This window comes from Tasmannia lanceolata, unplaced genomic scaffold (assembly GCF_043159265.1).
Source record: "Tasmannia lanceolata isolate RefF3 unplaced genomic scaffold, GAP_Taslan_0.1 ptg000002l, whole genome shotgun sequence".
Classification (NCBI taxonomy): Eukaryota; Viridiplantae; Streptophyta; class Magnoliopsida; order Canellales; family Winteraceae; genus Tasmannia; species Tasmannia lanceolata.
The window spans coordinates 32,340,402-32,364,188 of record NW_027518679.1 but is presented as its reverse complement, the minus strand read 5'-3'; the positions used below and the strand labels follow the sequence as shown (position 1 = coordinate 32,364,188).

General features: G+C 37.2%; 1 protein-coding gene and 1 non-coding gene across 2 annotated transcripts; both read left to right on the top strand.

The window, feature by feature from the left end:
• The first annotated feature begins 36 nt into the window (after positions 1–36).
• FASS (tonneau 2 (TON2)) lies at positions 37–23,361 on the top strand. The gene is made up of 12 exons (XM_077376516.1): positions 37–304; positions 2,449–2,540; positions 2,866–2,928; positions 3,218–3,316; positions 7,126–7,284; positions 7,846–7,917; positions 8,128–8,260; positions 9,436–9,500; positions 10,716–10,791; positions 15,204–15,305; positions 19,500–19,692; positions 22,903–23,361. The coding sequence occupies exons 1-12, from the start codon at positions 166–168 to the stop codon at positions 23,138–23,140; spliced, it is 1,431 nt and encodes a 476-aa protein (XP_077232631.1). The 5' UTR covers positions 37–165; the 3' UTR covers positions 23,141–23,361.
• LOC143845811 (small nucleolar RNA snoR104) lies at positions 21,264–21,381 on the top strand. The gene has a single exon (XR_013234535.1). It is a non-coding gene; the product is annotated as a small nucleolar RNA snoR104 (small nucleolar RNA).
• Positions 23,362–23,787: the final 426 nt, after the last annotated feature.

Below are 23,787 nucleotides of genomic sequence, written 5' to 3'. Positions count from 1 at the left end.
TAAAATATTTTACTTCTTCTTTAAAATTATAGGTCATAAAATGGCCTCCCCAATCAGTTAAACTCGGAAAATGAGGCCAGTTGTGTTGGTGGAAGACCGGGTATTTGAAAACTAGGGTTTCAGCATTCGAGATAAAAATCAAAGAGAAAGAGGAGAGAAGAAAAAATGTACAGTGGCTCAAGCGATGGAGAAACCCATGAAACCGCTTCGAAGAAGATCCCTCCTGCATCCTCCATGTTATGGGTCCGTAACCTCCGCCGATTCGTCGGATCCGGTTCCGGACTCGGATCCGAAGCCCTAATGGGTCAGTCCATCTCACTCTTATTTCTTCTCATTTCGTATTTCATTTCCTTTCTTTGAGTTGTTTTAGTCAAGATTTCCATGTACAGTCTGAAATCATTTTAGCAGTATCTAGTAACATTATATTACTGCTAATAGAGGGATCCATCCTATCCCAAAGCTATGTCAAAATTTGAGCATTCATTGGTACCCATTCATACATGAAGGTATACACAAAGATTTTATTTTCTCTTTGCAGTGAGGAAAATTTGAACATAATTTGACCATTTGGAGATTTGATGTGTCTAATTTAATGGAAGTCATATGAAGTTCAAGAGATTCCAATATACCAATCACATAGATTTTCCATTGAATTTACTCTTTATTATAATCCCAAAAGCAAAGTAAATCAGGAAATAAGTAACTTACTTCCATGGTTTTGAATTTCGGTTTTGGCGAAATGAGATCCGAAATTTCGGAAAATTTTAATTTAATTCGGCTGAAATTCTCGGATTTTGCAAAATTTCGGTTTCGGTCCCAATCGATCAGATTTCAGACGAAATTTAAAACCATGCTTACTTCACCAGGGGGACACCACATATGTCTTGAAGGAGTACACACTTGTCGAAATACTTTCTTAAAAAATCAGTTCACATAAATCAGCATACTCCTGTCACAATTTCCGACAATAGATTCCAATGTGGATAGCACAGAGACCTTCTCTGTCTCCTTTTATATTTCAATCCATGAAAACAGGAACTCAACAAATAAGAACACCATTGGGAACACAACCACACATGATAAATTGGTGGCTACACAATTCGACAACCCTATGTTAGGGTTTCACGAGGCCTTTAACTTAGAAAAAGAAGGAAAAATAGAATTGAGGTAAAGAATCAAAGACAAAAAGAGACCCTTGTTCCTATTCAATACAATAATAGCAATCACTATTTCGTGGGTGAGAGCCATTCCTAGCTTTGCATTTGTGTCTGCTTATGAGTTATGGTACGGTTGGCAAGTGATTTGCAATGGAGTTAAGGAAGATCTCAAAGTGGACCAAGTTTGGAAACTACCTACTCAAGGTTTTTTGAAACTTAACTTTGATGGCTCTAGCATGGGAAATCCGGACCCTTCAGGAATTGGGGGTGTTTTAAGAGATGATCAAGGGAATATCATTTGGGCCTACTCGGGTCCTATAGGAGTTTCTAATGCAAACGAGGCGAAAGTGCGGGCCATCCACCATGGTATTAAGCTTCTAACCAATGTTGGGCTGGAAAAGGTTGAGATAGAAGGAGATTTAAAGAATGTGATAAGCTTGCTTAATGGGACACAGTCAATACCTTGGAGATCTGCGGCTTTCTTTGATGAAATCCATGATATAGTAGGAGGGGGACATTTAAATGCTTATCATGTGAAACGGTTTGCAAATGGCGTGGCGGATAAGCTAGCTAAAGATGGGGTATTCAAGGAAAGTCTAGAGCATTTTGATTATCTTCCACCTTGATTTTTTTCTTTTTGTTTTTCTTGTGGTTCTTCTTGTATCATATGTTCAGACCTCCTCGGTTCAGACCTCCTTCTTCTTGTATTCATCATTAAAAAAAAAAAAAAATCAAAGACAAAAAGAAGAGAGAACTTAAACCAGAGATCCCTTGCTCTGATGCCATGTTACAAGTATAACGAGAAGAAGATGAGAAAGAAATGAGGGAAAAAAATTCATTAGGATTGAATTCCACATACGGTCTCCATCCTTTTTACATGTATCCTCAACTTTTATTTTTACATGTATGCCATTAGTTGCCAAAAATGATGGGCCCTATCCTAAATAAACATAAGTAACAAAATAACTACTCAAGTGATCGACCCCATCATAAACATAAAGTACATGTGACCGCTATCTTTACCTTTTTGTAGCTATACCATTTGAGAAACTTTTTATAATTTTGGTACTAATTGTTGAGACTAAAGATTTGATGCATTCATATGGAAAAATTTTGGTAGACGTATCTCTTATAGCTAAAAGTGAGAACTATTAATTTCTTGATCGAGTTATTTCAAATGCTCATGGATGTTGATGGATAAATACATACATGTATATACATATATTTATCTATGTATATATGTCAATCTCATCATACTCTTAACTTTAGACAATACCATTTTCACTTGCAGAGCTTGAAACAAAGAGAATTTTGCTTGAAATTTTTAAAGAAAGGCAACAAAAGAATGCTGAAGCCGGCACAATTCCGAGCTTCTACAAAAAGGCATGCACCAGTCTTTTTCTTGGGTGGTTTGTTCACTTCTTTTCTTATATAAGCTTAGATGTTTATATTGCAACAGGGGCGGTTAATATAGTGTCTCTTAGATCAAATAAGGGAGATATGTATTCCTTGTTTATATTCATTCATTGTAGCCTGACCGCTCGTGTTGATTTACAGTTTTGTTCCGTTGCATATTGACATTGACGCTCAATGTACATTTATGCTTCTTGTTTATACAACTCATGTACTTCAATCACCGCTTATTGAGTTTGACATTTTTTTTACTTTCCAGCTACCATTTTGTTTGATTTTAATTTCTGTGAAACAGAAGCCTGACGAGGGATCAATCAGTCACAGGGTTCAAAGGTTGGCAAAATACCGCTTTTTGAAGGTATATAGCATCATAAACTTTTCTGCTTTTATTTTTTGGGGCCTATGAATATTGATGTATGAAGAATTCTTTATTGCCCTGTTTTAAGGGATTGCTTGCTCTATTCCTTGAGATATTGAGATCGGGAACCTCTTTTGCATTAACGACGTTCTGCTACATGATCTTATCTGCACCGTATTCATATGTGGTCACGGTCACCATTTTAAATTACTCCCATCATGTGGTTGATTCCTCGTCTTGTTTGTTTGAAGTAACAATTTAATTCGACTTTTGTATTTCATCTATGCAGAAGCAGTCAGATCTATTGTTAAATGCTGATGATCTAGATTCCATGTGGGTGTGCTTAAGGGAAAATTGTGTTATTGATGATGCCACTGGTGCTGAAAAGGTTGGTGTTTATCCTCTATCGGCATGCTTTTTTAATAGTATTATACATTAATTTTTCTTCACCATATTTTGCATAATTATTGAAAAGCTGGTAGTGACTGGGTTCATGGACAAAATTGTGTATAACCATGCTGTACATACTTTGTCAAATTGTATACGTAAGTACTTTGGGGTGCTAAATTAAAAATGCAATATTTTTTGTTATGAATTTCCTTTTTTTCTATTTGAAGCCCTTTTTTTGTTTGGAAACATGATGCTTACTGGATCACACTTTTTCATCAACCCCTAGATAGGGTTTTACACAATTTTGTTCTTAATTCATCCATTTCTCTTGTGATTCCTATTTTCAATAATCATAATCTCCATGGACATCCCTTCTTTCCTATTTCGCTTCATCGTTCCTCGTTGCTCTCTTTGTTGTATCTCAATTCTCAATGATTTGTGATACCTTGGAGATCTTGCTTTCTATCTCAAGTTTCATTCCTTCCTAAACCCCCCACGTCCCCATACACATGGATTTAAATGTCGGTTTTGGCCACAACCGAAACCAGAAAAATTTCTGTTTTGGCCAAAATCATGTAAAATTCGGAAAAACAATTTCGGTATTTTACAAAATTTCGGCAGAACTCTTATAAATTTTGGCGAAATTTCAGATTTCAGCAAAGATTTTGGTGAAATTTATCCGCCGAAATCATGTAAAATTCTGAAAAACAATTTTGTCATTTTACAAAATTTCGGTGAAGATTTCGGCGTAAATCTTGTAAATTTCGGATTTCGGCGAAGTTTCACCGAAATCCTGTTAAAAACCGATTTAATGTAAAAAAAATAAAAATAAAAAAAATCGCCGAAATCCTGTTCCCCCCCATTTGTGCGGGTTCTTCTCTTTATTTCTCCTTGTGAATCTCTATATCTTGCTCTGTGTTGACCATCTCTATATCTTTTTGAAATATTCACCATTAAAAAAAAAGCCCGATTTAATTTACTATCGGTGTCGGTTTAAAGCTGACAAACATAATGGTTGGAAAGACTGAAACGGGGTCTGATGGAAATTGGCTCTTGCTAATTGTGCCAATGTAGATTTCCATGGAAGTAGTGGGTGGCTTGTTTATTGAGATTCATCTGGTGTGCATGACGAGTTATACCGTTATACTATTGTTGTGGGACTATGTTGAGTTGCTTGAGACTTCATTGCCTAGTGTGCAATGTCTGTGTCAAACCAGTACTCATCCGTAACTCTAGTTTAAGGACACAACATGTTTGATACTTCTGATTTGATTCTTGATCATGCCTGTATATGGGATTAAGATTGTAAGATCTTATATCTTAGAGAGGCAAATCGTTAGCATTTGGATCTGCTTATCTTTATCTGATTTGCTCATTTGAACAGTTGGAATCATAAGATATAGGAGTTTTACTGCACTACTAGGCCTTAGTTTGTTGGTGCAATTTTACTTCAGTACAGTGTTGGTGCTTTTTATTTTTCTGTATTTTTCCTTTTTTTTTTCATAAATCTGTTTTTTTTTTCAAATTGTCTTTATCCTTTCTTTTGCTTATCATAACCTATTTTGTTGCCTTCACTGGCAAGGAAATGGTTCTAAAAAAAAATTGTTGGTGCTTTTACTTTCTTCATTACACAATTCAAAAGCTTAGATAGCCATAGGTAAGGTTTTGAAGAATTCTTTTCAAATCTTCCATTTTGGTTTATGTTTTTCTTGGGACCAGTTAGGAGCTGATTTCTTAAAATACCCACCCCACGTATGAAAATATCCAAAAAAAAAAAACCTTTAGTAATCTCAAATACGTAAGCGGATAGTATCTCTTGATTTATGTATGAGAATCACTGTGGTCTTCAAAAAACCGCAGGTTTATGCATCCTTGTGTAATCCCCTCTTCTATCAATAGCACTGCATTTTATTATTGCAGCCCACGAGGTGACGGGGCTTCCATGCTTCAATTTGGCTGCAAATTTTAAATTTTAATTACAAATTGCCCATTTGTATATCTCATGGATGCAACATATTCAGCCTTATATTGCCTCAAATTAATGCTTGCACTCACATCAAGGTTGAAAAGAGCTTTCCATTTATTCATAGTAGAGAGCTTTCTTTGAGAACAAACAATTTAATCTAATGCTTTTAGCACACTCAATCGTAAAAAGTAATCCTGATTGCCTTGCCTAAACTCAACTCAACTCAACTAAGCCTTTGTCCCAAACTAGTTGGGGTCGGCTGATGAATCCTTTAGAAAAATTTCATGAAGAAGTTGAAAGGATCTACGAGGCTCAAATTGACTAAGACTAATCTTGACACTAGTTGGGTTCGTCTACATGGATCAATTTCTTCCATTCTATCCTATCCAAGGTCATGTTCTCTGTTATATTCCTATCCCTCAAGTCTTTCCTCACTGTTCCTACCCAAGTTGCTTTCGGTCTGCCCCTACCTCTTTTTACTCCATCAACTTGGCATGAGTCACTTCTTCTCACTGGAGCATCCAAAGGCCTACGTTGGATATGCCCAAACCATCTTAAGAGGTGCTCTCTCATCTTCTCTTCAATTGGTGTCACCCCCATCTTTTTACAGATGTCTTCATTTTTAGCACACTCATTCATAAAAGTAATCCCGATTGCCTTGCCTAAACTCAACTCAACTCAACTCAACTAAGCCTTTGTCCCAAACTAGTTGGGGTCGGCTGATGAATCCTTTAGAAAAATTTCATGAAGAAGGTGAAAGGATCTACGAGGCTCAAATTGACTAAGACTAATCTTGACACTAGTTGGGTTCGTCTACATGGATCAATTTCTTCCATTCTATCCTATCCAAGGTCATGTTCTCTGTTATATTCCTATCCCTCAAGTCTTTCCTCACTGTTCCTACCCAAGTTGCTTTTGGTCTGCCCCTACCTCTTTTTATTTCATCAACTTGGCATGAGTCACTTCTTCTCACTGGAGCATCCAAAGGCCTACGTTGGATATGCCCAAACCATCTTAAGAGGTGCTCTCTCATCTTCTCCTCAATTGGTGTCACCCCCACCTTTTTATGGATGTCTTGATTTTTAATTCGAGCTAATCTTGTGTGACCGCACATCCATCTAAACATTCGAATCTCCGCTACACTCATATTATGCACATGCTGCTTCTTGGTGGCACAACATTCTGAGCTGTACAGCATGGCTGGCCTCACAGCTGTCTTATAAAACTTTCCTTCAATTTTGTAGGTATTTTACAATCACACTGAACTCCTCATCATGTTTCCAATTCAACCAACTTGCTTTTATTCTGTAGTTAACATCCTCTTCAATCTCTCTTTCCTTATGTAGGATCGAACCAAGATAGCGAAAGATATCCCTCTTAGGTACCTCCTGTCCAGTCATATTTACTACACCCTCGCCCTGCCTCCTTCCATTACTAAAGTTGCACTCCATATACTCTGTCTTAGTCCTGCTCAGTCCAAAACCTTTGGATTCCAAAGTAGTTCTCTATAACTCTAACTTAGCATTAACTCCTGCTTTGGTTTTGTCAATTAATACCATGTCATTTGCAAATAACATACATCACGGCAGCTCGTCCTGGACATGGAAGAATTATCTTATCATATTTCTATTGCTTAGCGTAGGGTTAGGTAGAATGAAAGCGGTCAGCCCTACTTCGTATGGTTAATTATATTAATTTTTGATTTGTATTCCAGACATCTCTGATTTCAATTGCCATTGTCTAACTAACTTCCCCAAAATCTCCAATGTTAAATTATTTTTCTGTCCAAACATTTTGAAATAACGACAATGCTAATGCATTGCTTGATATGTCCTCTGCAGATGAACTACGAGGATTTCTGCCATATTGCATCTGTATGTACAGAGCAAATTGGTCCAAAATGTCGGCGGTTTTTCAGCCCTTCAAATTTCATGAAGTTTGAGAAGGATGAATCTGGAAGAATAGCTATTCTGCCATTTTACCTTTATGTGATGCGCACGGTGGGTTTTGTTCTCTGTTCCTAATTCATTGAACAATAATTTTGTTGAACACTATCATTTCAGGATCATTGATTATCTTGTGTTCATTTATTTTTACTCAGAAAAAAACAAGCCTATTGACATGATGTGCAGAATGCAATTCTCTTAGCGGCTGTTTGGATACTTGGATTTTAGAATCCAGGTTTTAGTTTGAAAGTGGTGTAAAATTCTGGATTTTACAATCCATTTTCCTGGATTTTAAGTAAGAAATCCAGGTTTTAGAAATCTCTCCCCCATCCTTAGATTTCTAAAACCTGGAAACACGGGACGATCTCCAACTCTCTCGCTCTACAGAAAGAAGGGCGAGAAATCAGAAAACGATGGACGATCTCCTTCTCTCGTCTCCTATCCATGATTTTGAGAAAATCCAAGATTCTAAAATCCGCGTATCCAAATGGCCCCTTAAGATATAAAATGATGTGAACTCTTCCATGTTGCATGCTAATTGTGAAAGAAATTTTAAGTACATCCATGTCAGTAAAATTTTCATTCATTGCAGACTTATTGTTTTTCGTTCTTCAGGTTTCACTTACACAGGCAAGAATTGATATGAGCGAGCTTGATGAGGATTCTGATGGTTTCCTTCAACCACATGTATGGAATCCTTGTGCTTTGTTTGGTGTTGGGTGTCTGATCTTCAATAGATATACTTTATATATATATATATATATATATATATATATATATATATATATATATATATATATATATATATATATATGTCAAGGCTGCTGATTTTATTACAATTTATTGCGTGCAATTTTGTTTCCATAACAGTGCTGTTTGATCTTGTCATCTCTGCAGGAAATGGAAGCCTATATAAGAGGTCTTATTCCTAATTTGGCACAACTCCGGGATATGCCTTCAGCCTTTGTGCAGATGTACTGTCGTATAGCTGCACACAAGTTCTTTTTCTTTTGTGATCCTCACAGGAGAGGTGCGCCACCATACCTCATATTCTGACTGTTATTTTCTTGAAACTGATAGCCAATACCTCATAGTCTGACAGTTCTGATGATTAGTTTCTGCATATTTACTTATTGCCTATTCTAATTATCAAAATCTTCACATTTGAGAGTTTCCACGACTTGTCTGCATGTGCTCATTTTTTCCAGAAGTAAGCTTTCAGAGATGATGGTCCGGAAGCGTTCTTAACTTGTTATTAGCTTATTTAGATTACTTGTATATGTGGGTCTGAATGGAGAATGAATACTGTAAATGAACAAAAAGAAAGGGATTTATGAGTTGATTGTTGTTTTCTAGTACTGTTCAATGGTTGCTTCTTTAGATGGCAACTACGAACTGACTGTCCCTTTTCTAGTTTTCTTTGCTTGATATACTCTGGATTTTCCATCCGATACAGTTTATAGTGCTTCAGACAGGGTTTTATCTACTACTTACAAGTATATTATGGCTCCCTTTCGCTTGATCCCCTCGTGTGGTCTAACTCCTCCATTATTATGTGATGTAAATGTGTAGATGAATGATTTTTTTCTGCTGCCAAAAAAGTTTAACAAATAAAATCTTAACTTCCAAACGATGGGGTATTTTGCCAATTTTAAAAATGTTTAAATTCTATCATGTCGAAACATTATTAAATCCCAAAATTCGGTAAAAATCTCATAATTGTTATCTATTGTTTTTCATCTTGTTAGGCTCAACACAAGCATTTCAGCTGACAGTAATTTTAAGTACATGTTGCATGTAATTTATGATGTTGGATTCAAATTGCTTATGTTCGTTGGAAACTGGAATTTACTTGTTGTTAAATTGTCATTTTCAATTATTTTATGCTTCCCCGTCGCTTCCCTTTATGCTTCCTTGGCCCTTCCCACTTCCCACTTCGAGTGAGCCTTCGTTTCCCGCTTTCTCTTCCCACTTCAGCTTCCCGCACTGGCAACTGTGGTTTCCCCATGTCAAGATTTAGTATCACATTTGATTCATCACTGGTATCAAATATGCGCCACAGATTGACCTTGTGTTGTTGCTTTCACATTTCAACAGACATTTATATAATTATGTTTGCCCATGTGGAACTCCCCTGTTACAATTCTTTCTTTTATCCTTTTTGGATAATATTAACTGTAGGACGAATTCTTTGATTGCTAGCAGGAAAAGCATGCATAAAGAAGGTACTTCTTAGTAATTGTCTCCAGGAACTTATGGAACTGCATCAGGTATTTTTTTAAGCTGAGTATTTGCATTTGCATTCTTTATATATTTCATTGATTTCAGCTACCAGGGAAGCAACATTTTACCATCACACTGACAAGTGTTGCTGCTTATAATCCTTGATTAATCTAGAACTTTGTAGATTCATTAAAAGGGTCACTTTTCTGCTGTAATATAGGATTGAATTGGGACACAGATAGGAGTTGCAATGAATTCCAAAGGATTGAACCTTGAGTTATATGCTCAAGATCCCCGCCTTTACTCTTCTATAGATTCATTCATAAAATTTTGATGGATATCCTCTCTCTAGCTGCCATTCTTTTCAGTCGTTGTGATTAGTTTCAAATCAAAACTTCTATGGTTTTTCTATCTCTAGATTATTACACTTTATTCTTGCTGTTCTTTGAAGTAATAACTAAATATCAAGTCCCAATATGCAAAACTTGACCAAGACCGAAACAAGTCTTATTGACATTGTCGACTTGACTCATCTGAACTTCGACTCTAATCGAGTTTTCAATGTTTTGAGCTATGAGTTCGCTATGATCTTGCTGGAATAGCCTCTCTTCCCATTTACAAAATACTGTCTCAATACATCCTATTTTATTAGATCTGGGATGTTCTATGGTTCCGAAGGATGAACCGGATACGGGCAGTTCCAATAAGATTTCATTCTTGAACAAAAATCCATTTTTTGATTCACTCGGAGGAGGAACCTTATAGAGATCGTATCAATTCTTATCAAAGAAAGACAGGTTTAACCGAGGATGTTCAAACAGGCATAGGTCAACTAAATGGTATTCCCATAGCAATTGGGATTGGATCAACCGTTCCTTTTGAATGAGTATGAGTAAAGGATCTATGTATGAAGTTACAGAAGTTTATTTCTAATCGTAACTAGATCTTCAACTGAGGACAGATGTTGTGGTTTAGTCCTGCTAGCTTTAATATCTTAAGCCTATGAAGGTCTTCATGAGTCACAGTGATTTTGTTGCTAGCATTACATCAACTCAACTGCTTATTTCTTCTTGAAATGCCTAGCTGAGGCATTTACATCTATTTATTAGGCCCCAAATGGTCCATTTTGCTAGCATAATCAACTTAACTGCTTGATTCTTATTGAAATGCATAGAGTCGTTGAAGCACACACTTCTATTTATTAGGCCCCAAATGGCCTTTTTAATCTGAAGCTGACTTTCTATTCTAAAATTTTATGCTAGGAAAGTGAGGAGGAGGTCACAGATACTGAACAAGCCGAAAACTGGTTTTCTTTGACTTCTGCCCAACGAATATGCGGTAGGATCTATAGTTCTTCTTTATGAACCAACAGCAAGATTTCTAGCTTTTGTAATTGCCTGGTTCTTCTTTTTAGTGCTAGTATTGCGTGTTCTTTGTGTATGAATGAAAATGGTGCTGGCACATCGAGTACTGCAAGATTTACTTGTTGTATTGACAAGCTTTTCAACATCAAATAATATCTCTAGTGTTTTTTTTTCTTACACAAGAAGTTGAAAAGCTCAATATGTATGATATGAATGCCGTTCCTGCATCTTCTTGTATTCTTCTTGTCTTGGACATTCCTCTGTAGAAGAGATACCTACTGATTTGGTAGGCACCTTTAATATATGCCATATAAGATTAGTTCATCATGCCTATGAATTTCAGTATTCTACATAGATTTGGAGTGGTTGAATCATGGTAGTTTGAAATGGTTTGCCCACAAGCTCAGGTGAAAATTTAGTAGGTCCTGAGAGGTATAATTTATCAAAAGGTGGGCTTTGTTGGGAATTTAAAGGCGAGAGTGAATAGTACTAATCAGTGCCTACGTAATTCTTGGTCTTTGAAAAGTTGTCCCTGTTTCTGATTCAGTCAATTTGGTCTGTATTTTTAATGAATGAATGCACCATCACACATTGAGAAGAAGGGTCGTCTATTTCTGTGCTAACCCACTTGGTCCTTTGCCCGGTAGTTATTGTTATTATTATCATTGTTCTACTTGATTTGTGTCCACAGATTTCTGTTGTTAATGACCTGTTGTAAACAAGGGTATAAATTTTGGTTTCAGTTTCGGTTTTGGTGGGAAGGAAAGGTGGAAATCTTGTAAAATCATGGAAACGTATGGAAACATATGCAAATGATGAAATTTTAAGATGAAACTTTGGGAAGTGCTAGAATAAGCACAAATACTTACTTAGAAACCATCACATAAGCAAGAAAGTCATTCATAATGGCTTAATCACGTCGAACACTTAGTGACATGCATTGTCTCACATGTTTGAAACAGTAAAGTCAATAAAGAAGTATAATGTAATGAAGTTTAAGAAAATACAATGACCAGTGCCCTCTCCAAGGACCCCAACTCTTTGTCATTACCACATGGAGTTATGAGGTATTATTGGTCCCATGCCTATCAAACATTTCCATGCATAAGATACGGTTACTTTGTTGCGCAACTCAATGATGTTGCCTACCAAATATCATTCTCTATATTAATGAAATGAAATGCAATCATAACATCTTTCCATTTTTTTTTGTTTTGACCATTTCGGTCGAATTTTGATGGAAATAATGATGTGGAAGGAATTCATTGAGATTTCAAACATTTCAGTGCTTTTGGGGAAATTTTAATGAAATTTAAAACCATGGTTGTAAATTTTTAGGAAATCTTAAACTCTTGGAATCAGTGATCAAAATCAGTGATCAACAGTTTAAGCGGTGTTGCAGTAAGTTGGTATCACTTTCTTGCTTGCTATGGGGCTTTTGTTCTTTGTTGCATCGACTCTCATCATGAACCCATGTTCATCGAGGATTCATGATGCATGACTGTTCTAAGCCCATTGCATTGGCAATTCCTCATCTATTTTGTTAGGTAGTGTAACAAAGTCATCTTCCGTACATGAATATCAATTACAGAAATGTTGCGAATAAAGTTATTTCACTTTGTGACAATTGGTGAACATGCCATGTCTTTTTGGGAATCGTGCTTTTTTTTACATGAGCAAATGGGGAAGTTGGCATTGTGGAAATAAAACTACTTTTCTCTTGGTAGCGGAATTACTGAAAGAAGTCCATAACTTATTGGCATGATTTAGGGGCCGTTTGGATATGCGGATTATAGAATCTTGGATTTCCTCAAAATCGTAGATGGGAGACGAGAGAAGGAGACCAGCCATCGTTTTCTAATTTATCGCCCTTCTTTCCGTCAGCAAGAGATTAAGAGATCATCCCATGTTTCCAGGTTTTAGAAATCTCAGGATGGGGGAGAGATTTATAAAACCCGGATTTCTTGATTTTAAAGAGAAGCGAAACGGACGGTCTTTTTCGCTTTTGTCTTCCATCCAGGGTTTTGAGGAAATCCAAGATTCTAAAATCCGTGTATCCAAACCGCCCCTTAATGTTGTTATATTAGGAATTAGGATACGACGTTCAACTGCAGCTAGATTGGGAAACTACGAAGACTTTATTGTGGGAAAGGAAGAAAAAGGAAGAAGGGATCAAGATCAAGCACCATACTCATTCGAAGGTGGAAATGAAAAAAAAACGGTGTGCTTGTCGTTGGAAATGTAAAGATGGAAACCAAGGCTTTGCTAGGGATGACTGCGGAGGTTCAGTGAAGAGAAAGACTTACATTACCATCTGAGAATCATCTCTCCTGACCTTCTCCTCCCTCTTCGCCCACTCCTTGATTTCTTCTCATCAATCCATCTCCTTCCTTTTTGGTCCCGGGACAGAGGCTTAAAATCCTTCTAACGCCTCCATTCGGAGCTTGGAGGCTTGAAATCCTTCTCTGCCATTTTAGACTCACCTAATGGATTGACATCATATGCTGAGAAGGTAAATGTTCACATCTAGGCTACGGGGATCAGGAGGTTGAGTACCATCTTGCCCACCCTTGATGATGAATCCGATTGCTGATGGCATCTGGCGAGGTTATGGTGCTTGCATAGTTGCATTTGGCATCCTTAAGAGATGCATGGTTGGAAATTTCATCCTTCACGCCCCATATTCATATTCCTGGATTGGTCCAAAAGGGCTTTGAAAAGGAAGGTATTTGTAGCTCCTCTCAGCTTGGGACTTTTCCGTTTCCATTGCCAATTAGAAGAAGATATGGGGCTTTTGGCTTCAAAGAGTCCATGGAATGTAGGGGACACACTTATATATAAGATGGGAAGGTGATATAAAATCTAGAGCTGACCTGCTATTCTATGGTATCAAGGTGGAGGGCTTTCACTTCCTTTCTGGTCTTGTTCAACCCTCGTGACACAAAAAAGTAAAGGCGTTTCGTCAAGATCCTTCCAGCAACTCCCTGTCACTTCACTTCTCTAGTGAGTCGTGACACAAACATCTCCCTTTCACTCTTCCACTTCTCCGTCATGGATTAATGATCCCATTGCATCTGACCACATGACAGGTATGACCTGTTTTTTTCCTAGCTATTCTAATTGTTCTGGTAGAGAAAGGGTCAAGGCCAATGGGTCACTCTTCCATTGCTGGAACGGGAGATGTTTCTATTCTTCCCAACACATCCCTTTCATCTGTATTACATGTTCCTAGTAGTGATATTAAAGACCAACTGATGCTTTGGCACTTTATTAGGACATTTGTCATTTGATTCATTAAGAATTTGTTTTTGTTGTTATTTGCTTCTAGCTCATTAAATCTTCAGTGTGAAATTTGTGAAATTTCCAAACATTAACGCATGTCTTATCCTTTGAGTCCTGTAAAAGTGATAGTACTTTTACTATTATGCAATTTGATGTTTGAGGACTTGCTCCACTACTGCTTTTTTTGTCACCCTTACTTTGTCTCTTTTGTAGATGATTGCACTCGAATTAACTTAGGTCTACCTTATGAAGTCTAAAGATGAAGTATTTTCCATCTGTAAGAACTTCCATATGATGATCTATACCCAATTTGATGCGACTGTAAAGATTCTTTGTTACGATAATGGGGGAAATATAATTGTTTTGACTGTTAGTCGTATCTGAGTGACCATGGGATTGAACATCAAACTACTTGTGACGGGACCCCTCAACAGGGTGGAGTTTCCTAACGGAAAAATTGTCACCTACTTGAGATTACTTATGCACTTTTATCCAGTTTGAATTCCAATAACTTATGGTCTGATTCAATTCTTCCAACTTCATTCCTCATTAATCGTATGCCCTCGTGTGTCGTGTTAAATCTCATGTATAATTGCTTACCTCTGATTGTGCTCTGTTTTCAATTCCTCCAAAGGAGTTTGGGTGTGTTTACTATGTCCATATTCAAAAGGATTCTCTTACAAAGCGTACTTCATTAATCGTATACCCTCAAGTGTCGGTTTTAAATATCTTGTATAACTGCTTACATCTGACTGTGCTCTGTTTTCTAGTCCCCCAAGGTGTTCGGTGTGTTTACTATGTCCACATTCAAATTCTCATACAAAGCTTGAACCCAAAACTCACAATTATCTCTTGGGTACCATCCTTGTTAAAAGGGGTATAAAAAAGCCTATATGCCAGCTCTTATATTTGAATGATATTATGATTTATGAAGTGTAAAACAATGCATGCATAAATAGGAACCACTTGCATGCTTGTTTTATTGATTGTGCCCATACCCTTATAAATTGTTTGTTCTTTTCGCATTCTTTTCTTTTTCTTCGTATTTTTGCAAGTTTAAACATGTCACTGCGCTGTTGCTTACTTTTTCTTATTATTTTGCAGATATGTTTCTTGGTCTAGATAAAGATATGAATGGGACATTGAGCAAGCAGGAACTTCGCGAATATGCAGATGCGACATTGACAGAAATTTTCATTGAGAGGGGTTCGGGACTGACACTAGTTTTATATGTTCATCCAGTTTGTATTAGATCAATTTATTTGCTTTCTTTATATATATAAGGAAATGTTATCAGCACTACTGTATTTTGATGAGGGCACTCCTCACTTTATTAGAAGTACCGTATGGCTCGCACCATAGGATGATCCAAACCGTACATTAGATGGGCAACAGCCTAAATAACTACTGTATTTTGTTGAGGGCACTCCTCACTTTATTAAAAGTACGGTATGGCCCGCACCATAAGATTATCCAAACCGTCCATTAGATGGGCCGCAGCTTAAATAGGTTGTGCCCCAAAAATCATTTCCATAGGTTGATCCTAACCCTCCGATCTGAATGTTAGAGGGTTGATCCTAACCCTCTTTATATCGGAGGGTTAGGATCAACCTATGGAAATAATTTTTGGGGAACAACCTATTTAGGCTGTGGCCCATCTAATGGATGGTTTGGATCATCTTCTGGTGCGGGCCATACCGTACTTTTAATAAAGTGAGGAGTGCCCTCAACAAAATACAGTAGTGCTGATAACATTTCCCATATATATAGATATATATGAGGAAAAGGATTGTACGCTCGAGCGCACCAAGCTTATGGTGCGCTCGAGTACCCAATCACATGTGGGCCCACTTTGTTAGGATGATCCAAACCATTTTGAAAGGCCCTTACATAGATGGGATGTGTACCAAAAATCAGCTCCATAGGATCATCCTAACCCATCCATTTGTGGAGGTCAAAATGGACAGACACTGTTTGTCCACAAATCTGCCCATTTTTGCCCTCCACTTTTGGAGGGGTTAGGATGATTCAATGGAGCTGATTTTTGGTACACACCCTATCTATGATAGGGCCTTACAAATGAATGCTTTGGATCACCACAAAAAATGTGGGACCCATGTGATTGGTGCACTCGAGCGCACCATAAGCTTTGTGCGCTCGAGCGTACAATCCTTTTCCTCTCTCTCTCTCTCTCTCTATATATATATATATATATATATATATATATATATATATATATATATGAGGAAAGTGTTGGTGAGCTTAAGCTCACCAAACTTATGGTGCACTTAAGTGCCCAATCACATAGGGGCCCACTTTGTTAGGATGATCCAAAGCATTCATTTGAAAGGCCCTTACATAGATGGGGTGTGTACCAAAAATCAGCTCCATAGGATCATCCTAGCCCATCCATTTGTGGAGGTCAAAATGGACAGACATTGTTTGTCCACAAATCTGCCATTTTTGTCCTCCACAAATGGAGGGGTTAGGATGATCCTATGGAGCTGATTTTTGGTACACACCCTATCTATGATAGGGCCTTGCAAATGAATGGTTTGGATCACCACAGAAAATGTGGGACCCATGTGATTGGGCGCTTAAGCGCACAATCACATTGGGGCCTACTTTGTTAGGATGATCCAAAGCATTCATTTGAAAGGCCCTATCATAGATGGGGTGTGTACCAAAAATCAGCTCCATAGGATCATCCTAACCCATCCATTTGTGGAGGTCAAAATGGACAGACATTATTTGTCCACAAATCTGCCCATTTTTGTCCTCCACAAATGGAGGGGTTAGGATGATCCTATGGAGCTGATTTTTGGTACACACCCTATCTATTATAGGGCCTTGCAAATGAATGGTTTGGATCACCACAGAAAATGTGGGACCCATGTGATTGGGGCGCTTAAGCTCACCAACACTTTCCTCATATATATATATATATATATAATTTGACCATGAAGTCTTTTGCAAGTTACCATTCAAACATGAAGAAAGAAATTTTCTACACTTATAGGGTTTATGCTGATACATTCCTAATCTAATAAAAGCTTGTTTGCCACATATTTGTCTGCTTTTATTTTTTATTTTTTGAAGTTGACACTTGTTTGCCACATACACGTGTACCTGTAAACTTATGTTGTCCAATGGTTAGTCATTGAACAACATGTCTTCTTACTTTCAATCTGGAGATAGAGATTTATGCTGCCTTATTATTCCCTTTTCTTTCTAAGTAGATGAAACTCTGCCGTTCTTGAAAGGTTCCCAAAAATAAACCAGGTGATGATTGTGATGGTTAAACCTTACCTAGTGTTTTGGGCTTAAACAATCTTAGCAATGCAAAATGGGAAGAGGACGTTTTCCGAGGTCACCCAGAACTAAGAATATTCAATTCAGCTTGTCGCATGTGAGAATCCTGTCAGTTGTTGCCGTCCAACAACATGCCTTCACCGGTGGAGGCACTGAGGCTCCCCAAAGCTTTACAGAAGGTGATGGGTTCTCCTTATACATTGAAAGGACAATAGAATGATGATCGAAAATAGACTTTAGAACATAGAAACCCTCTATCTTGCCAAACTACACGAACCTCTTCCAAATTCCCAAATAAGTGAATTAAATTCCACACCTTTTATACCTGTCCCGAAGAATAACTCCCCAACCACTCGACCCCAACTCTCGTTAACAATCCCCAATGACCACCTTTCCACCCGTGCCTAACCTATATATGCTTGTGTCATACAAAGGCTCGGTTTCCCATCACATGAACATGGTTTCAATGCTAGATACTGATGCAAGGTTTGAAGACGTGACTTTCAAGATGCTTGATATGCCAACACTTTTTTTTACAAATATATCATGTTTAAATGTAAAATGCCCCCAAATTTCAAAGAACCTAGACTGCCTCCAACCTATTGCCACATCCTCGGTTTTAATCTTCCACCAATACGTGTTGATTTCAGCTGGAATGTCTCCCGTGGGAACTGAAGTCCAAAGTCCATACCAAAGTTCAAAGTTTAATTCCTTGCATGCATCCACATAACCAAAAATCCCATATACCAAGGACATATTAATGTCCGTTACATTAATGATGAGTAAATTGAAAAGTAAAAGAAATGGCTTATCAACGTTCAAAATATGTGAAATACCTATATTTAGAATAAAACTTATTGTTCCATACATTTGCGAAAACGCGTGTCACTAGGTGTTTGATCTTCTTTAACCGTTATGGATGGTTGTCTTCCTTTTGTGATGGTTTATAAGTGCATATCTTTGCTTATTCTAGCATTCCCTGAAGTTTCATCCTAAATTTTCATCCCTTTTTTTTCTTTTATAATTACAAGATTTCCATGGACTTCCATCAGCTCCTACAAGGTACTTCCATTTTTGTGAGGACCAATACCAGAATTTGATTCCTTTGCCACATTTTAGTATCGAATGGTATCATCAACACTTGTCAGAAACCTAAAAGTATTATGTCTTCATTTTATTAAATTAAATGTAAAAGATTCAAATGAATCTTATTTGATTCAGCAGTAGAGACCTTGTTCAATATTGTGTGCTGAAAAATTCCTACTAAATTATGTGCCATGTGTTAATGCTATATTTCAATTTTCTCTGCAGAAATTGCAAGCACTGGTTAATTTTCAATTCATTGTCCCAGCATTAAAAATCCATGCATTGCATAAGAAAAATCCCCAGATGCGTTGGGCATGTAAAACAATGTTGTATCCCAATCATTGATAACCAAGAAAGTTCCATGTAAAAGACCTTTTTCCTTCACAAAGGGATTTTATTAACCATGGGCACTCTCTAGCTGGTTTAGTTTCATGCAATGGATTAGCATACATTTCTGTTGCCACAAAGTCAAGTAGACAATTTCAGTTGCATATTTTCCTCATGGGTGTTTAATTTTCATTCTTATTAGACCAACTAATTAGCTGTGCTTTTGATTTTCTATCTCTCTATCAGTTAATTTATGTAATTTATAGGGTTTTAGTCAGCATGATTAAGTTTTTATTTCTGTGGACAAATGGAACTCTTAAATCTTCGTAGTTGTGGTTTATGTGGAGCTCTTGCCTCACATTCTGTCATGTTCGGTTCTGTGACTGCATACAAGGTTTTAAATGTCGGTTTCAGCCGAAATCATGTAAAATTTTTGAAAACAATTTCGGTATTGTACAAGATTTCGGTGGAAATTTCGGTAATTTCGGCTGAAAATTCAGTAATTTCGGTGGAAATCTCGGCCGCCAAAATTTTGATATTCATGTACTATCGGTATCAGCCATGGCTGAAATCTGAAATTTGAGATTTCGGCCGAAATTTTAAACCATGACTGCATATGCACCTTATTTTTTCATAATGTTATCTCTACTGATTGCATGCATCATCTCTTTTCAGCATTTGATGAGCATGTTCGGCGTGGAAAATCTGGAGGAGGTAATACCCGGGAGATGGACTTTGAAAGCTTTCTGGACTTTGTTTTGGCCCTGGAAAACAAAGACACACCAGAAGGATTGACATACTTATTCCGTTGTCTTGATCTCCATGGAAGGGGTTTTCTGACAACAGCTGATGTTCACACCCTATTCAGGTAATTCTTTTTATGGTTGTTTGTCAGGGTTTGTTTGTTTTTTCTTTTTTGGCATTGCATTGCCGAAATGGATTGTTGGCTATTGTATTTGCTTCTTTATTTGTTTGGGTATTGGATACAGAATAAGTCTTTGTGAAAAAGAACTGCAGACTGATTTCTATTTTCACTGGAAAAACAACCAGCCGGGTTTTTATTCTTACCAAATAGATGCACAGTCCTAAAGAGAAATAAGGTATAAAATCCAAGAATCAAAGAACCTTAAGGATTTGATAAATTGATCCAAATCTTATCTATTGAGTAAACCCCAGAGTTAGGAACACCGTCCACCTTTTCTTTGGATTAAAGGATCTGTGCAGCGGTATTTTCATAATAAAATAATTGTTATTGAATTCTTTTGTTGCCATTTCTTTGGATTAAGTATATCTGTGCAATGCTATTTTCGCAATAGAAAATAATTACTATTGACTTCTTTTGTTATTGTTCAAAAAGAGAATAAGATGGAATAAGCAGGTGTTTTGCACTACGATAACCTAATTACATTAAGGGAGTTCTGTACAGTGACTGGAGACTAGGGCAAAAGAAAATCTGATGGAAGATCATTCTTGAGCTGTGTACTTGCAGTACTTGTACTGTTGCAATATTGACTTGCCCAATGTAAGCCGCCATTCAAAATAAAAGGCAAATTCTATTTCATAAAAAATTGGAAGTGCAAACATTCTATTTATAACAACCTCTTAACCCACTTTTCTAACTAGGAATCTACTACCTAAGCCAACTAGGAGTCAAACATTCAAAGCCTACTTCGACACAACTTCCTAAGCCTACTTGACATGACTTCTACAGCTTACTAAACTCCTAACTACCATTAAATACCTAAGCATACTAAACAGACTTCTTGCATCTTTGAGCTTCTTGGACTTAGAGCCCTTGTCGTGGACCGCCTCAGAATATGAATTGTTTTAGGCATGTAGCTTTCCTGCCATTGGTTGGAGGCTTCTTGAATATGCTTGATGGAACCCCAAATTTGGTGGATAAGATCTCGGAATCTATTGGTCAGAGAATTTTTACTAACATTCACATGACACAATCCTCTTGTTTGACTTTGCAAGTGATAACATGCTACAAAATTTTGGGCTTGATATTCACATTTTAAGATTATCTGTTGACTAAGGTGAGCCAGTATGTAGTTCCAATCTTTATATGTGAACAGTTGTGTCCCAGAACCCATGGATGCTAATTTCAACTTTTATGAAAGTAGGGTGATCTTGTTCATAATTGATCTTCGTTAAAAGTTTTATCTTATAGATTCTAAGAACGTACGTGACTAGGGAATACTTTCAAGAAAAGATGTCATCTGAGAGACAAGCATCCTATGCTTTGATTTTCATGTGGGATTTCATTGTTCTGTTGACATGGTAGTTTCTTTTCTCTGATTTTATTTTAACACCTTGTTTGTTTCAGATTGTGACAACGGGCCCCAACCGATTATTTTTGGCCAATAATCGGTTGGGGCCCTCACCATCGGTTGTCACAATCTGAAATGAACAAGGCCTTAATGTGGAAGAATAGAAGGGGGACATGCAAGAGCTGAGATGTTAACCTGATACAATCTTCCTACAGTAAAGCTGTAATTTCCTACTTGTAGAACTGTAAGCAACTTCTGCAACTCTCAAATTACAGGACAGTTGGACCCTCAACATTTATCCAAATCTAAGTTTTCACTCTTTTGCTTTTGTTAACATGATGATCTGTTTACTAAGAAAGTTAGGTTTCTTTCTTCGACGAAGGTCATTTTATGCTTGAAAAATTCAATTTAGTTCCATCATTACAGGACAGTTGGACCCTCAACATTTATCCAAATCTGAGTTTTCACTCTTTTGATTTTGTTAACATGATGATCTGTTTACTAAGAAAGTTCGGTTTCTTTCTTCGACTAAAGTCATTTTATGCTTGAAAAATTCAATTTAGTTCCATCTTTGTGTATGTGCCTCTGCTGGTGAGATGTTAACCCAATAGACTCTTCGTAGAAAGGTTTTAAGTTCCTGCTTGTGGTGCAAGTCACAAATCACAGGAAATTTGTGACCGATAACAAAGACATCATAAAAAATTTAAATATCTATAACAGAAAGAAAGAAGTATGTAACAATCGATACAACTATCACAGTACTCAATGTTTTTATGTATTTTGTACAAATAACAGAAAAAAATCATTAAGAAAATCAAACAAGTAAATTACAAAAGAGCACCCTCTAGCTAAAGAATCTGCCACCTCATTTGCTTTTCTCAAAATGTGAGCAAGAAAGATCCATCCCTTTACATAGGTCTAGTATCTTGTTTTATATTTAAGTGAGTTTTGGGCTCCAGACTGTGACAGAAAGGCCACACTATTGCTTTGGAGGAGAGTCTCTCGGCCCACAACTTTTTCCCAAGTTTCGTTAGAAAGATGCAAAGACCACAAAGAAGATTGAATGCCTTGGCTTCATTGGAATTCTTGGTACCTCAAGGACATGAGAAGGCTTTCAATATTTCTCCGTTGTGGTTCCTAAACATGCCTCCCACCCTTATAACATCGGATTACCTACCAAGCTAGCATCAACATTTAGCTTGTTCTTATAGCTTTTTATTATATGTGGCAACAATCTCTTCCCTGCTGTAATTTATTACCATCACAGGAGGAATCCATCTTGCACTTCTTTCTTTGACAACTCAGTTGAAAATAATCTTCTTCCATTTCCTCAGTGTATGTTGAGATTCCCAAATTTTCTCGTTGCTCCATCTAAAATCAAAATTTGAATTTAGAAGCTCTCGTCTTGAATTATTCTTCTATTTCTTTTCATTCCAAATCACCTGAAGCAACACAAAAGCAATTATCAACCAAAGGATGTGATGTGATCCAGCCTTGATCACTTGCTAGTCATAGGAGACATTCTATGTTTGATTAATTGATTTTTTGGACATTTAGGCTAGTTTCTATTTTTGGTGCACGTACTTAGACTTTATCCTTTACATCTGTAGATGATAATGCACTTATTTAGTAGCTCTCCTTGTTGACCTTTGTAAGAAACGATTAAAATGGATACTAGAAGCAAATGCCTCTAGATCCTGGCCTCTTTATTGTACCGGGCCCCTGAAAGCGCATTACTGTTATATTTTATTTCTGTTCTCCGAAACCATATTCGAAATGACTGAAACTCTCTTGTTCTGTAACAGAGATGTACACCAGAAGTGGATCGAGGGTGGGAACTATGAGCTGTGTATTGAAGATGTGAGGGACGAAATTTGGGATATGGTGAAACCTGTGGACCCTCTCAGGATAACACTTGCTGATCTCCTTTCCTGTAAACAAGGAGGAACAGTCGCCAGTATGCTCATAGATGTTCGAGGCTTCTGGGCCCATGACAATAGAGAAAATCTTCTACAGGAAGAGGAAGAGCCAGAAGAACAGTGACTGGTACTTGCTAAAAATGTACTACTAATCAAATACATATTTCTGTTGGCGAATTATGATAAGCTATTATGTTTTTTACATATTGTGTATGGTTGATTGGGGCAACAAACAGGTCAGGCCAGGGGGTGATTGCACTTTTTTCTGTTTATAATTTTTCAAAACCATTGTATTACTTACAGATGTATAATACAAAGGTGCCCAGAGTTGCGAGTTTAAAGACACCATCAGCAAACCTCTATGTTGCCAAAATGTTACAGCTCTAGCTGTTGCTCGACATTGAACGAGTCACCACCTTCCACAATCACAAGGTCGGAAACGGGAAACCTTCAAAAAGAGTTTGAAGTTGAATTCTTAGGCCCTGTTCGCTTAAGATTATGACAACTGATTGTGAGTCCTTATTAAGTGCGCGAGTTTAAAGTACAGTGTGCACTTTTCTGAAAGATCAGATTCAGAATTCTGAAGAGTAATTTCTCATGAAGGAAGAACTGAGACATTTCGGTTGTGATATGATTTGATCATTTTTTTTTTCACTATGTTTTTGCAAGGTTGGTTGAATGAATGGGATTAAGGTTCAATGAATGGTTTGATGGGTCCAACCAAATTATTGCCCCCATCATCATGCAGTTAAGGTTTCCAAGGTTTTTTTT

Coding starts and splice junctions, on each gene's coding strand:
- FASS (XM_077376516.1), top strand. CDS start 166: ATGTACAGTGGCTCAAGCGATGGAGAAACCCATGAAACCGCTTCGAAG. Junction 10,792..15,203: donor TTCTGCCCAACGAATATGCG/GTAGGATCTATA, acceptor ATTATTTTGCAG/ATATGTTTCTTGGTCTAGAT. Junction 19,693..22,902: donor GATGTTCACACCCTATTCAG/GTAATTCTTTTT, acceptor GTTCTGTAACAG/AGATGTACACCAGAAGTGGA.